The 13340-nt window shown below is 37.7% G+C and overlaps 1 protein-coding gene across 3 annotated transcripts in view; it reads left to right on the top strand.

The window, feature by feature from the left end:
• The window catches only part of TBC1D1 (TBC1 domain family member 1), a gene marked incomplete at both ends in the record, with an annotated part of 104949 nt that overhangs the window by 51717 nt on the left and 39892 nt on the right, over nt 1-13340 (top strand). For all 3 annotated transcript variants that reach the window (XM_081999583.1, XM_081999582.1, XM_081999581.1), the window contains 6 exons: nt 3140-3244; nt 3899-4031; nt 5458-5549; nt 7175-7285; nt 9862-9990; nt 12788-12874. In XM_081999583.1, the coding sequence (XP_081855709.1) occupies nt 3140-3244; nt 3899-4031; nt 5458-5549; nt 7175-7285; nt 9862-9990; nt 12788-12874 (657 nt within the window). The remainder of the gene's footprint in view (nt 1-3139; nt 3245-3898; nt 4032-5457; nt 5550-7174; nt 7286-9861; nt 9991-12787; nt 12875-13340) is intronic.

The raw sequence follows: 13340 nt of genomic DNA, 5'->3' as shown, positions 1-13340 counted from the left end.
TCGTTTTTGTGGCTCTGACTTTGATTTTGCATGGATTATGCGAGGCTGCAATTTATCTAATGACTTACTTTGAGTAGTGATGTGTTGAAAGAGATGCAGCTTGCACGTCTGAAGGTGCAGTAGTGGCGTCGCGTAGGTTACACGGGCGTGTGATTCGCACTCAGCTCCTGCGGTGGCCGTGAGGGCGGAATGGTCACCGTCACATCAAGGACACGGGACAGCTCGGCCGATTGCAGCACTTATGTACGGGCAGCTGCGCTAACTGCTGGCGGGTCCGCTGTGCGGGAGCGGGGGACTCTCCTCTGCGGCTCGCTCAAATATCAACCTGCAGACTGAAATGGCTGTTCATAAAGACATTTCATAGGCCAGTTGCGTTTGATAACTAACCAGTGTCACGATGCAGGGATTTGTCTTTCACTGGCCGTTTTCTGTCCTGCAGGGCATTATTTGTGTTTAGTTTGTCTGTATACCAGATTTGATTCAGTTTAACTGAATGGGGAAATTGAATTTAATAAATTAAATTGGGATAGAGTCCTTAGAGAACACTTAATTCCTTTAAGACCTGTTGCACATAATTTTAGTTTAAACCTTTAAGTAATTAACCTGAACTATAATTATATAAATAAACTTACATTTATTGAGGAATGGATGTTTCCGCTGGCTTAACTAAAAATTCACCTTGAATTAAACCAGTGCAACGCTTGTTTGTATGGTGGGGCTTGGGTGGGAATAAGACCTAGTATACCAGGATGTGAATTCTGCCACTCTTTCTTGCACTAGGAACTATTTTGCACTTGGCTTACTCACATAGTGCAGGTCTACTCGCTTTTTTCCCCCAGTAGGCTTATTTACTCACTTTTAAATATGAAAAATATGAGTTGCTGTTACTTGCTTCTAGTCGTTTTAGATTTTTTTTTCCATAAATTACTTTTTTTTTTTTAATTTGATGAGGGTAGCTTTCATCACTAAAATATCCAGGTACCTATTCCGAAAATTTCAGAGTAAACATAAGTCATTTGCATGCTGTCAGATAAAAAGCTTTGAAGAGAACTCCTTGATCACAGAAAAATCTTTATCCCCATGTTCCCTTAGGCCATCTCCTTAGGCAAAAGCTAGTTAGGTAGACTTTGTGACTTACCCTGAAGGTCAGTAGATGGTTGTGCTCCTCAGAGCAGTAGGAGTGAGATTCTGATTGAATTCTCCCCTCCTGTCTGAAGAGTGAGCTACTAGGCAAATGTTATGTCAGTTGGGCAAATATTGGTATTGGGGTACAGAGGACTTTTCCCCCAAGTATGCACATTTCAGAAGACTTGACGGAACCATCTTATGGACCATACAGGAACTTTAATAATCTTTTCTTGGCACTGGAGTTAAGTTATAAGGGAGATCAGAATCAGTACTTAATTTCCAGAATGCCCAATCTGTCAGTGCAATATTATAATGGCAGAAAGAAGTATGGGAGTGGTATCTGAATTAGCTAATCTGAACCAGCTAAGAGTGTTTGCCAGCTCCTGGTACCTCACAGTTTTGTGGGCAGGGCCATGATCACAGCTGGGTTACCTTCACCGAAGCAGCTGGGTTTTCAGGAGAAGAATGGGCTTTCAGAAGAAGCAGCATGGGCTGGGAGGTTAGAGAGGGGGCTCAGTGCATTCTGTACACATCTCTGATGTGGATGATGGAGGGAGAGAGCGCGCAGGTTGCATCAGCCTGTTCTTGCTTTATCACATAGCTGCCTGCTAAAATACTTAGCCTGGATATCCAATGGAGCTGGAGTTGAAGAAGCTGCAGGCTTTACATCATTTGAATGTCCTTCTGATCTTTTTGTTCTAATGGCGTATTAATGCCCGGTGTTTGTGTAATAAAGCCTTTGTTATCTATATGTAGTAGTCACACTCCAAAAAACAGGTATCTCCATATACATTAAATTATTTTCCTTCATTCAGCTGTCATGCTCTGAAGGTTTATTGTTAGTGTTTCGATTGATAAGACAACATTGTTTGGATTGCTTAAGGATATTGGATGCTATAGCATGTTCTTTTACACCTGGCCATTCTGTTTTATAGAAGTATTCACTTTTTATGCTTTTTAAATACTTTTTTTAAGGTTTTCTTCATGATAAAAAGTCAAAGAGAATGTTTGGTGATTCTTGCTGTCTTAACAAGGAAAAGCAAAAAAAAAAGCCCAAGAAAAGAGTCCTGCTTGGCATCTTCAGATTGTTTAAATTTCATTGAAATTTCTGATTTACTGTGATTCATCATTATGGTTTTGGATACAACAGTTTATTGCCTCTCTTTACCTCACTTTAATATTGTTGTGCCATGATAGCTAGAAGGTAGTGAAATGCTGCTGAGGGTAACTGAACTGCTATAAACAGGCTCTACCATTGTGCATGTAATTCATTATCAGAAGTTGTTTGGTTTTTTTACCATGAATGGTGCACTGAGGAGACGTGCACTGGGATCACCTAACTCTACTCATCGGAAAGTCTTTTCATAAAGAAAAAAAATTCCCAGCAATTAAAAACCCTTCTCAGCATTTTACTGGGATGTACTGTTTATCTACTGTTGCAAGTAGATTGTGCCTGAATTTGCATGCCTTTTAGGAGAAATAAATGCTTCCATGAGTGATCTTTAAGTAATATATTTAACCATTTTCATTTCTTAACTAGTTAAGCTTTTCTTTAGATAGAAAAAAAAATTGTTTATCTATTTTTAACTATTGCTTTGATTCTTCTCTTACAAATCTAAAGCAATTGTTGACTGCTTAAGCAAAAGAGAAGAAAAACAGAGCAAACTTTTTCCCCCTGCTATTTCCAATATTCAGTAAAATACATTTTGAATGGTACTTATTCATTCCTGTAAGTGTTTTCCACTTGATCTGTTACAATTCAGTCATTTAAAAAAACAACCAAAACCAACAAACAACCTCTGACTTAAGTGAAGTTGAAAAGATTAATGTAGTAATAGGTTCTGTAACAGAACAGATTTTTAATGGCCAGATGACTTTAATGTAGCTCTAACAGAGATATGTGACCTATCTAATGCTGTTGGGCCTTTCATGCTTTTGTTACTGGAAAAAATACAGGTACAAAACATTGAAAGTAAATATGACTGCTTCATTACTGTTATTTTTGTGCTAGGGAATTAGACACGTGGATCACTTTGGGTTCATCTGCAGAGAGTCTTCAGAAAATGGAGGCTTCCACTTCGTTTGCTACGTGTTTCAGTGTACAGATGAAGCACTGGTAAGTGAAAGAAGAGACGACCCTAATAGAATATTAGGCCCTAAAATTCTTCTATTGCTTCATGCTCTGTATTTTGCTGAATGTCTTCAAATCTTCCTCCACTCAGAAATATAATTATTTCAAAAATGTAACTAACATAGCAGTCTGCAAAGGAACTTTTATTTTGAAGGCAGAAGTTAAAATCACAGTTAAAATCCAATAAAACTTCATTTCATTGCACAGACTAAGTCAGCAGTGGAAACCCTCTTTTTTGGAAGAGGGTTTTTTCATAGTGTGTCTATTAAGAAAATCAGACTGCACTACTGTGCTCTAGGTCAGGCCAGTGTGTCACAACTGCAATAAGCTGCTTTATCACAGACAAGAAAAGGTTTCTAGATAGAGGTAATATCTTTATTACTGTAGTATCTTTATTACTGTGGTAGACCACAGTAATAAAATTGGGTGGTCTGGAAGAGATGCGACTTCACGATGAGTTTTGGCTTGCTTGTGTATTTTTGTCCAGAAATGGCACAGGAACAGCTTTTCTTTTTAATCATAAGCATATTCCCAAACAAGTGGCAGTGTCACTCTAAAAGTCTGTTGTGTTTGTGTTAAGGAAAACAGAAGCTTAGTGGAGGAGTGAAATTCTGTTCTTTTGCACTCTGTTCTTTTCAGGTTGATGAAATCATGATGACATTGAAACAGGCTTTCACCGTAGCTGCTGTGCAACAGACTTCCAAGGCACAGCCCCAGCTCTGTGAGGGATGTCCTATGCAAAGCTTGCATAAACTCTGTGAAAAGATAGAAGGTGAGGTTTAAAGAACTTTCTGGTCGAATATTTTTTTCTACCAATTTTATTGCGGGACAATCTTACATGTGAAACTCTTAAGGGAATGAATGCTTAAAAAGAACTTGGGACTTGGAATGGAGGGTTGAAAGCCAGTCTTTTTATTTAGAGGACTACAACGTAAAGTTATGTATAAGGTAGTAAGAATTTTCTAACACAACTGAAGCTCTTTCCTTGTATTTCAGTTGAATTTTTGGAAACTAATTAGGAGTCTAGATATTACTGAATTGCAGCTAGCTTGGCTTTATTAACCATATAAACGCAGATGACTGTAGATCAGGAACTTCTCAAGAATATATGCTGCAATAGCTATGACCTGCTGTGCTATTGAATCCACTTAGGTACTGGCATTACACTACCACTAAACGTGAACTGAGCAGTGAGCTTTTAATACATGTTTGTGGTGTTGATCTATGCTCCTTCATGAAAATGCAGCAGTTAGAATTGTAGCTGTTGCCCAGAAAACAAGTTCAAGACAAAAAAAAACCCCTCTCTGCATTTCAGCAAATTTCACAGTTAAGTTTTGTTCATTTAAGCAATGCCTGGGGTGAATAAAGGGCAACAGCAGCTTGTCAGATCACGTGACAGTAGCTTGTTGGACTAAAACCTATCTAGTATTAATTTGATGAAACTGGAGAACTTCCAAAACTACTTTTCACTCTATTTTGGTCTTCAGCTAGAATTTCAGATTTTTGAGAAATTTCTTAAAGGCAAATGATTCCTAATGCCTTTAACGATGCCATCTGGTTAATCATATCTTCTGCTTCTGAAGGAGAAATGCCATCATCAGAAACTGAATTACAGTACTGTTGATGGTTTGCTGTTTTTCCACAGAAAATAGAGGAAAGGAATTTAATCTGGGATGAGAGCAGAAAAAAATAATCTGAATGAAAGAGTAGTCTGCTTTAGACTGTCAGTAAATGTTTTCAGCAAGAGGCAAAGCAAGAACTTCACCAACATGCAATAAATTTAGTCTTTTTCAGAAGAGGCCAAGGCATATCAATTGGAGAAAATCAATGGAAATTAATTTATACCACAAGCAAAATCCAAGCAGTACTGCATAAAACACCAACAAAGCATTCTGCTAAAATGCAGTAGTTCATGGGTTTATTTTATCTTGTGTGATAATGGAATCTTCAGCTAAGAGTATAATCCTGGTCTGTGCTCAGTAAATCTCCTCATTGCAGAGTTCATGTCCCTCATTTTAAAGCCATGAGTTCAGGAGTAGCTTTAAATTAACCTAGAGTTCTTTCTAATGCCCTGTTATGAAATCAGTGCAATGGGTCAGCTCAAATAACTGATGAGCTTTGGCTTAAATTGTGTGCCTATTTGTGTGATTGATTAATTCTGACAAATTTGACCCTGACATTTTTGTTCCCCTTGGTAGGGTTACACCCTTCTAAGACTAAACTAGAACTACAAAAGCATCTAACAACACTAAATAACCAGGAGCAGGCCTCTGTTTTTGAAGAGGTTAAGGTAAGCTTTTTGTTTCCCACAAGATTTTAAAGCGATTGATGTTTTTTGCTAACATCAGTGTGAAGCACCAAAATTACTTTATTTTTTTTGTGAATTATTCATTATCTTTATTTAATAGACTGTTAAATCACCTTGTGCTTTAATTACAATATCATTATTTTTCTAGAGCTGTTAAAAACTTGTCTTTTGATGAAAATGGCTTATTTTACTCATTCTTCTTCTCCGAATACTACTTGTTTTCCATGAAAATGTTGACTTCTCACTGAGTAAAACTGCACACATTTTTTTGTGGGTACAGGCAGTAGCTTGTACTCTGAGAACATTCAACTGTTACTTTGACCAAAACAAATTACTGTAACAGTCTCAGATCAGAAAATTTCCTGCCTAAAATTTATCCTAGATCTTGTAAAACTAACTAAAAAAGTTTACCTTTCTATGCTCTGAATGAAATCCATTTTAGCATAGAGGAAAGCATAGCTGGATTTAAGACAGATGATGAACATTGTAGGAAATGCCATTGGGCTTGGCACGCTATTGAAGGTTAGGAAATTTCAGACTTTTTTTAAAAATAATGTTTCCTTCCTCTCTTGAGTCATTTCAGTCTCTTTGTGTGTTTCCATGTGGCAGTTTATCATCCAGTACCAAATTTGGAAGTTACTCTGTGGGAGCAGTTCTATGAGCTAAGTAATTTCTTAGTATACAGCAGCTATCTGGCACTGTTGCCTTTTATTATTCTGCACACATTTTAACAGTCTAAAGCTTCTAGTAGTCACAGGAAAATGTTAATTTCTTTTGGTGAGAGTCTGCAAATTATTACCTTGGTAAAACCAAGAGTAAAATACATCTTTCCTGCCTATCTTTCTCAGATTATTTTTTGAGTTGGGACTGCCTGAAACTTTAGTTGTAGCATTCTTACAGCTCCATATGTTGTAACCATGATTTGCATTTTTACATAACTGTCTGTCTAAGGATATTTTTATTAATCTGGTGTGCTACTCTGGCATTAGCCAATTCATGCTGTATCCTCTGCTTTACACCAATAGGCTTAAAACAGCATATGCTTTTCAAAAGTTAGGTGTCTGGGGTTAAATTCTATAATAAATTGTTTAAAAATATTTTCTCTTACAGTCAGATATAAATAGAACACAGCAGACACAAATATGTTCACCTTGTGTGCTAATTTTTAAGATACCTATGTCATTTCCCAAAAATGAAATGTTAATGAGAAGGATTTCAAGGAGAAGGGCTGTGCACCATAACTGCGAGACAGTACTTCATGTGTGCTACAAACTCAGAACTACAGTGTTTTGGTTTTCTTTATATCAAAGGCAAATTGGCAGAATTTTTTTTTTAAAGTCTTTATTTGCCTGTGGTGATTGGATACCTCTACATGTCCTTTATCTTTCATGTAAATTCTGTCATGTATGAAGTGAGGACAAGTGTTTTTCTGGCTGTGTTGCTGCTTTGCCTGGGACACTGGTGTCCTCTGGTGGAGTGGAGTGGTAGCATTAACCGAGGTAAACTTCTCTCACTAACCTCATACTGACAGTGACAAAATAAAAAGAGTAAATATTTGCTGTTAAACAAATGTATAATCATTGTGCTTGTGGTCTTCTCAATTAAAGAAATTAAGACCAAGAAATGATCAAAAAGAAAATGAGTTGGTTATCTCTGTTTTGAGAAACATGTATGAAGAAAAACAGAAGGACCATGTTCATGTTGGAGAAACAAAACAGGTAAGTAATCATTCAGTTTTAGTTCCTGTAAGGAGGAGCCAAGAAAAAAATCTTCCATTCCATTTTTATATCTTTCCAAAGGGAAATTTCCATCACTGGCATTTTGGAATTTCAAACTGTAGGCAGTGGTGAACACTGGTTTTTCTTATGATTTGTAGGCTATTGTCATGCGCTAAAACAGGCATATCTCGGGTTTTGAGGTACTCGGTACAGACTGATTTCAGGCCTAGAAGACAGAGGTGCAAACAAGGTAGACCACTAATTTGGTTGTTTGTTTCTTCTCACTACAATGAAAATTCAACATATGTGTGAGAATATGTAATGAATTTGTAATTGCTCTTAACCGATCTGTAGCATTTGCCATCCCGCTGTCTGTCGGTGTGAGTCAGTGTCCTGACAACACACTGGATTTCATCCTTGATAAAGACAATTTCATTTACTCGATAGCTGGAGGTTATTCTTGTGTGCAAACCACCATTTGAAGTGGCCTGAAGAAGGAGTAGCTGAGGAGGATTGCCGCAGAAATAGCAGTGCAGTCTGTTATCCATTTTCAAAGAGCTGAGCTACCTTTCATTCTGTATCACGTTGCATTAGTGCTGTTTAATTGGCTATTTATACAGCACAGTTAAGTTTTTTCAAAAGGGATTAATAATTTTGGATGCCTTGGTTTGTGACTGACTAACCTGAGACACCTCGGGGAGGTCTGTGTTTAAGAGAGGATCAGCACCCGTTCTCTGGAAACTTTTAGTTACAATTATTATACCCTCTTAAACATCTTGGCTGTCCCACGGCTGCTGGCTGGTAACTCCATTGTGATGATTGCTGTTGGCTGTTTGTGATATAAACTAGCAAATGAATATATGGAGAATAATTAGACCCCTGATGAAATTGGGGAAATAGCAGCAAGTCTTCATTTACTATTTGTTCACTGTGTTGATCTCTTCTGCTTTTATGGCTTACTGGCTAATTATTGACCTCCCTAAGAAAGCAGGAAAAAAACTTTGCATATTTCAGTCTCTGGTTTCTTGTCTTGGGCATCTCACCAGAAATAAGTTTTTAAGAAAAAAGCATTGTGGTTATGGCATGAGTGGAAGAAACATTGCGTGAGGTCCTCTATCATCATACCTGAAATATTTTTATTAGGTCTAATGCCAGCTGATTGTCAAATTGTTGTCAGTCACAAACGGCTTGGAAATAGGGATATATGAAGCAAGGTAATATCTTAATATGTCTTCAGTGTGATCTGAAAATTCTGAAGGCTTGCTGCAGTCTGTTTGCTCAGTTCCTGGAACCAAAATCGGTTAATCTAACACTTGCAAAGATGCCAGTCCTCTAAAAAGAGAGTTGACTTGACCTCAGTCCATCATTTGTCTTTGCATAACATTTTATATTTACTTTGATAATTTATCTCCAGAGCTGTATAATAGCAGATACCTTTGAACGTGTACTCTGGCAGTGTAATTTGTCTCAGCAATCATTAATCCATGACATCCTGATGTCCCTGTTCCCTTCTTTTCTGCATAGGTATTCACTTTTGTGCTTTTCATCACATTTTTTATTTTAATAATTAATTTTTAAATCATGGGAGGAAAAAAATGAAATGTGATACGAGTACATGGATCTTATTTCACAAAAATTACCTTGAAAATAAGTGTCTTTTTATAAGAACATAATAGCAGGCAGCATCTGATTTGCCTTTTGAGGATAATATGAATGAAGGCAAAAATTAAGTAGAGAAGCCTGTAACTTTTTTGTACTAGAAATAAGATGCTTTAGAATTATATCTAGACAGGACTATTTGGTCATGGTCATGATGTGCTATTCAGCTGCCTGCATACTAATAGTTACATAGATCAAGTATTCAGATCTCCAAAATTAGGGCCAGGTATAGAGGGCTACGATGCTTGGCAGCCTCAAGATGAATCCCCAAAAATAACACTGAAAACTGGGCCCTGGTTTCTGCTGCAGGTGTTAGATTTGGATGGTAATATTTGCATCATAGTGTCATTTTTGTATTTGCTACACTAGTCTTTGCAAGCACTAAAAATGGACTGAAGTACGTACTTAAAAAGCCAAACTGTGAGCTTTAAAGTGGAAGTGTTTCTGCTGGTATATAGAGATGTTAGATTGTTATACATCTTCCTGTCCCTTAGAAAGCCCCATTTTAATATAATGGATACACTTGCAAGTTCTCATTAATTATGAGCTTCATCAATTTTGATTAATTTCTTGGCTGAAAAAAAGTAAATCCATCACAAATCTCTAATCTTTTACACTTAAACATTTAGAATTTGTACAATTGTACTTTGTCATTAAATAAAATTTGGCAACATAACCATAAATCCCTGTCAAAATGGCAATTCTTCTGAAGCATGCTGCTACACTCAAAACATTTCCTTTAAGAGATTTCCTGGTCTTACGTTAGGATAGTTTGTTGAACTTCAGTAAAGTATCAGTAGAGAAAAAGGCATGAAAAGTCAAGGACACCAGGAGAAAGTATTGATTCAGTGACTGTTCACTGAGATTCTGCTCGATGCTGTTGAGTATTTCACATTTATGTTTTTAAACACTTGCAGACTTCACAACCCCCTGCTGAGAATGCTGTAAATGAGGTGCCCAGCAGTGCTCCAAGATTCAGATTAGATATGTTAAAGAACAAAGCAAAAAGATCTCTGACAGAATCATTTGAAAGTATTTTATCACGTGTAAGTATCTTCAAGTTTATTGCCTCTGAACACAATTTCATTGTTCTGTTTGTTTGGATGATAGAAAAGTCATATTTGTTATCCTTCCACGTTGTAGTCAAGTGGTTATTAAAGGCACAGTGACAAAAATATTTGAGTGTACCTGTCAGAAGAGGACAAAATAAAGCAGGGCTTTGGTAGAGAGAATACCAAGTCATGGAAGAAGTGTACTAATCGCTAGATAAGAAATAGTGTATATAGGTATTTCAAAAAATTAGTATGAAATTGAGCATGCGAACTTACGAAAAGCGACCATTTTTTTATTTCTCTTTCAGATTTAGAAAATATAAAAAGTAATTAGAATTGTTCACTTCTCTTTATGTAGAAGGAAATTATTAGGGAACTGACTAAGCATTCCTGATGAGATAGTATTTATTAGTGACACAAAACGGACAAATAATGGGGCATCTGAACTTTTAAATGCTAGAGATTATTTGAAGGCGAGGAGTGTAAAGAACTTCAGAAGGCACTAAGAACATGCAGGCATTTATGCAATATCACATCAGGTAAAATTCTTCGTAAACAGTGTCTGGCAATACCTATTAGTGGGAAAAGCTTGAGCTCCGATGAGATAGAGATCCCCAAGAAAACATGTTGGGAAAATGTTTATCATGAACAGATGGCTGAAAATATCTGCTGGAAGTATACAGCAGTGATTAAGAGAACAAATCAGATGTCAAGGTTAAGCACTACATAAACCTATGGAGTGTCTTCTCATTCAAATATTCTTTGTTTTGCACCTCATGGGAAAAGTCTGAGGAAAATAATAGCAACTTGGAAAGACTTCTGCTTGACAAAGGCTTAAAGTCAGACCTTCTCCCTTTTAAAAAAAAAAAGAGAGTTGTGACAGAAAGCCAAAGAACACCTATTAAGGAACAGAAATTGGGCATTCTCACTTCTCATCAGCAGACAGTTAAATTGAAGCAAAACCTAGTACACTTTATTGTCTTTTGTGACAAAACTAGGCTTTCAGAGCTTATTTCAGACATCGTATCTAACCTGTTCCCATGAAACAAACGATGGCAAAAGCATGTTCTCCCTGTTATAATTCTGCATATAGAGAGGATTTTTAGCTGAATATGTCCTCATTACTTCATTACCTCATTACTTCCCAGCTAGCATTTCTAGAGTTCACCCCCACAAAATCCTGCAGTGGGTGTGTTTGAGATGTGAAACATAACATTAAGTTTTGTTACAGTAACTGTAGCAGTTACTGTTCTAATTTTCACCAGTTTGTCACAGAATCATTAAGGTTGGAAAAGACCTTTAAGATTGGCAAGTACAACCGTCAACCTAACACCACCATGCCCACTAAACAATGTCCTGAAGTGCCACGTCTACATGTTTTCTGAACACTTCCAGTGATGGTGACTCCACCACCTCCCTGGGCAGCCTTTTCCAATGTTTGTCCACTTTTTCCATAAAGAAATTTTTCCTAATATCCAGTCTAAACCTCCCCTGGCACAACCTGAGGCCATTTCGTCTCGTCCTATCACTGGTTACTTGGAAGAAGAGACCAACACCCACGTTGCCACAACCCCCTTTCAGGTAGTTGTAAAGAGCCATAAGGTCTCCCCTCAGCCTCCTCTTCTCCAGACTGAACAACCCCAGTTCCCTCGGGTGCTCCTCATAAGACTTGTGCTCCAGACCCCTCACCAGCTTTGTTGCCCTTCTCTGGACATGCTCCAACACCTCAACATCCTTCTTGTACTGAGGGGCCCAAAACTAGACACAGGATTTGAGGTGTGTCCTCACCAGTGCCGAGTACAGGGGGACAATCACTTCCCTGCTCCTGCTAGCCACACTATTTCTGATACAGGCCAGGACGCTGTTGGCCTTCTTGGCCACCTGGGCAGACTGCTGGCTCATACTCAGCTGGCTGTCAATCAGCACCCCCAAGTCCTTTTCCGCTGGGAAACTATGTCCAGACTGGCGTATGCTGTCTTCATGTAACACAGCTATATATTGGTTGCATTTTCACTGTCATGGCTGTTTTGATGGAGATTTTTGATTTTGATCAGATTTGAGGCAAAACATCTTGTCTGAGCATCAAGGTGAGAATAGTCACTATTGTGAATAATGATAACATTTTATATTTTTACTGGGAATAACAGTTCAAAGAGAACATAAGCCTTAGCTTCAGAACATAAAAAAATGATACCATTTAATGTTAGGAAGATACAATTTCCACAGTTGAGTTAGCACATAGGAATCCATCAGTAGGTTTCTTGATATTTCTCTTGGTTACATGAAAACATTAGTTGTACAAATTATACAAAAATATTGTTGAACAGAACAATTCTGATTTGCAGGCAATGAAATGATAATACCATAAATTATGTTTTGCTCTGTATTAAATGTATATGGTTTTAAGTCCTTTGTAATAGATGGCCTTTCTGTTGCTTTGTATCTTGGTAAGAAGTACGTAGTGTGAAAATTCCCTGTTTGGAATACGGAAGGTACTTTAACGGTAGTTATAGTATGTACGTGCAATATGTGGTTATGTACATATTATGGAAAGCATGTCATTGCCCATGAGAATTCCTTAATTCCACAGGATCCTTTAGAATGTCAGTGACCATCCTGGACAAAGCCTCTGTTTCTCACAGCGGCAAAGCCTATTCTTAGGCATTTCAGGAAATTAAATTTGAGGCTATCTTTGAAAATTGCAGATTCTGATGATGCTACACAAATCTCTTTGGTATGCCCCGTATATTATAGTCTTAACTGCTGCTGTACTTTATCTCTATCTCTACAGGGCAGCAAAGCCAGAGGTCCCCTGGACAATTCTGGTGCTGTGGATTTGGACAGCTCCATGTCCAGTACCTTGAGCAGCACCAGTAAAGTAAGTAAAGCCTCGGGTGAATGTACATATTTAGAAACTTCAGATAAGATTCCTGAAACAACCAGTCAGATGTGAAATGCAGTTACCAACTGCTCATATAACTGTTCTGTTCCAACGTCTTGCATTTTGTTTTGATTATTTTTGGGGAGTAGACAAGCTAACTTTGTGAAAAGAAAGAAGCTCCAGAACAGCCAAACAGTATGACAAAAACAGTATCACAGAGTAGGGAGGATAGGTATGTACTTTTCTTCCTACCTGTAAGAGTCCTGCTGCCTCTTGCTGATCCATAGGGTGTGTCTTTATTCCTGTGCGGAGTCCCTCTGAGGGTGATGGGGCTGCATTCTTTGCAGGCAGCCTCTTGGATCAGCCACTGCCTTTCCTTCCCAGCCCCAGCTTGCAGCAATATGTGAGTTTTTTAGAATTTGCAAATAATTTTTCATACATGTAACATGCTAGAATGTGTGCA

This window comes from Phaethon aethereus, assembly GCF_964289735.1.
Source record: "Phaethon aethereus genome assembly, chromosome: 4".
NCBI classification, from domain to species: Eukaryota; Metazoa; Chordata; class Aves; order Phaethontiformes; family Phaethontidae; genus Phaethon; species Phaethon aethereus.
Note: the sequence above shows the minus strand (reverse complement) of the source record. Positions and strands in the feature narration are given on the sequence as shown.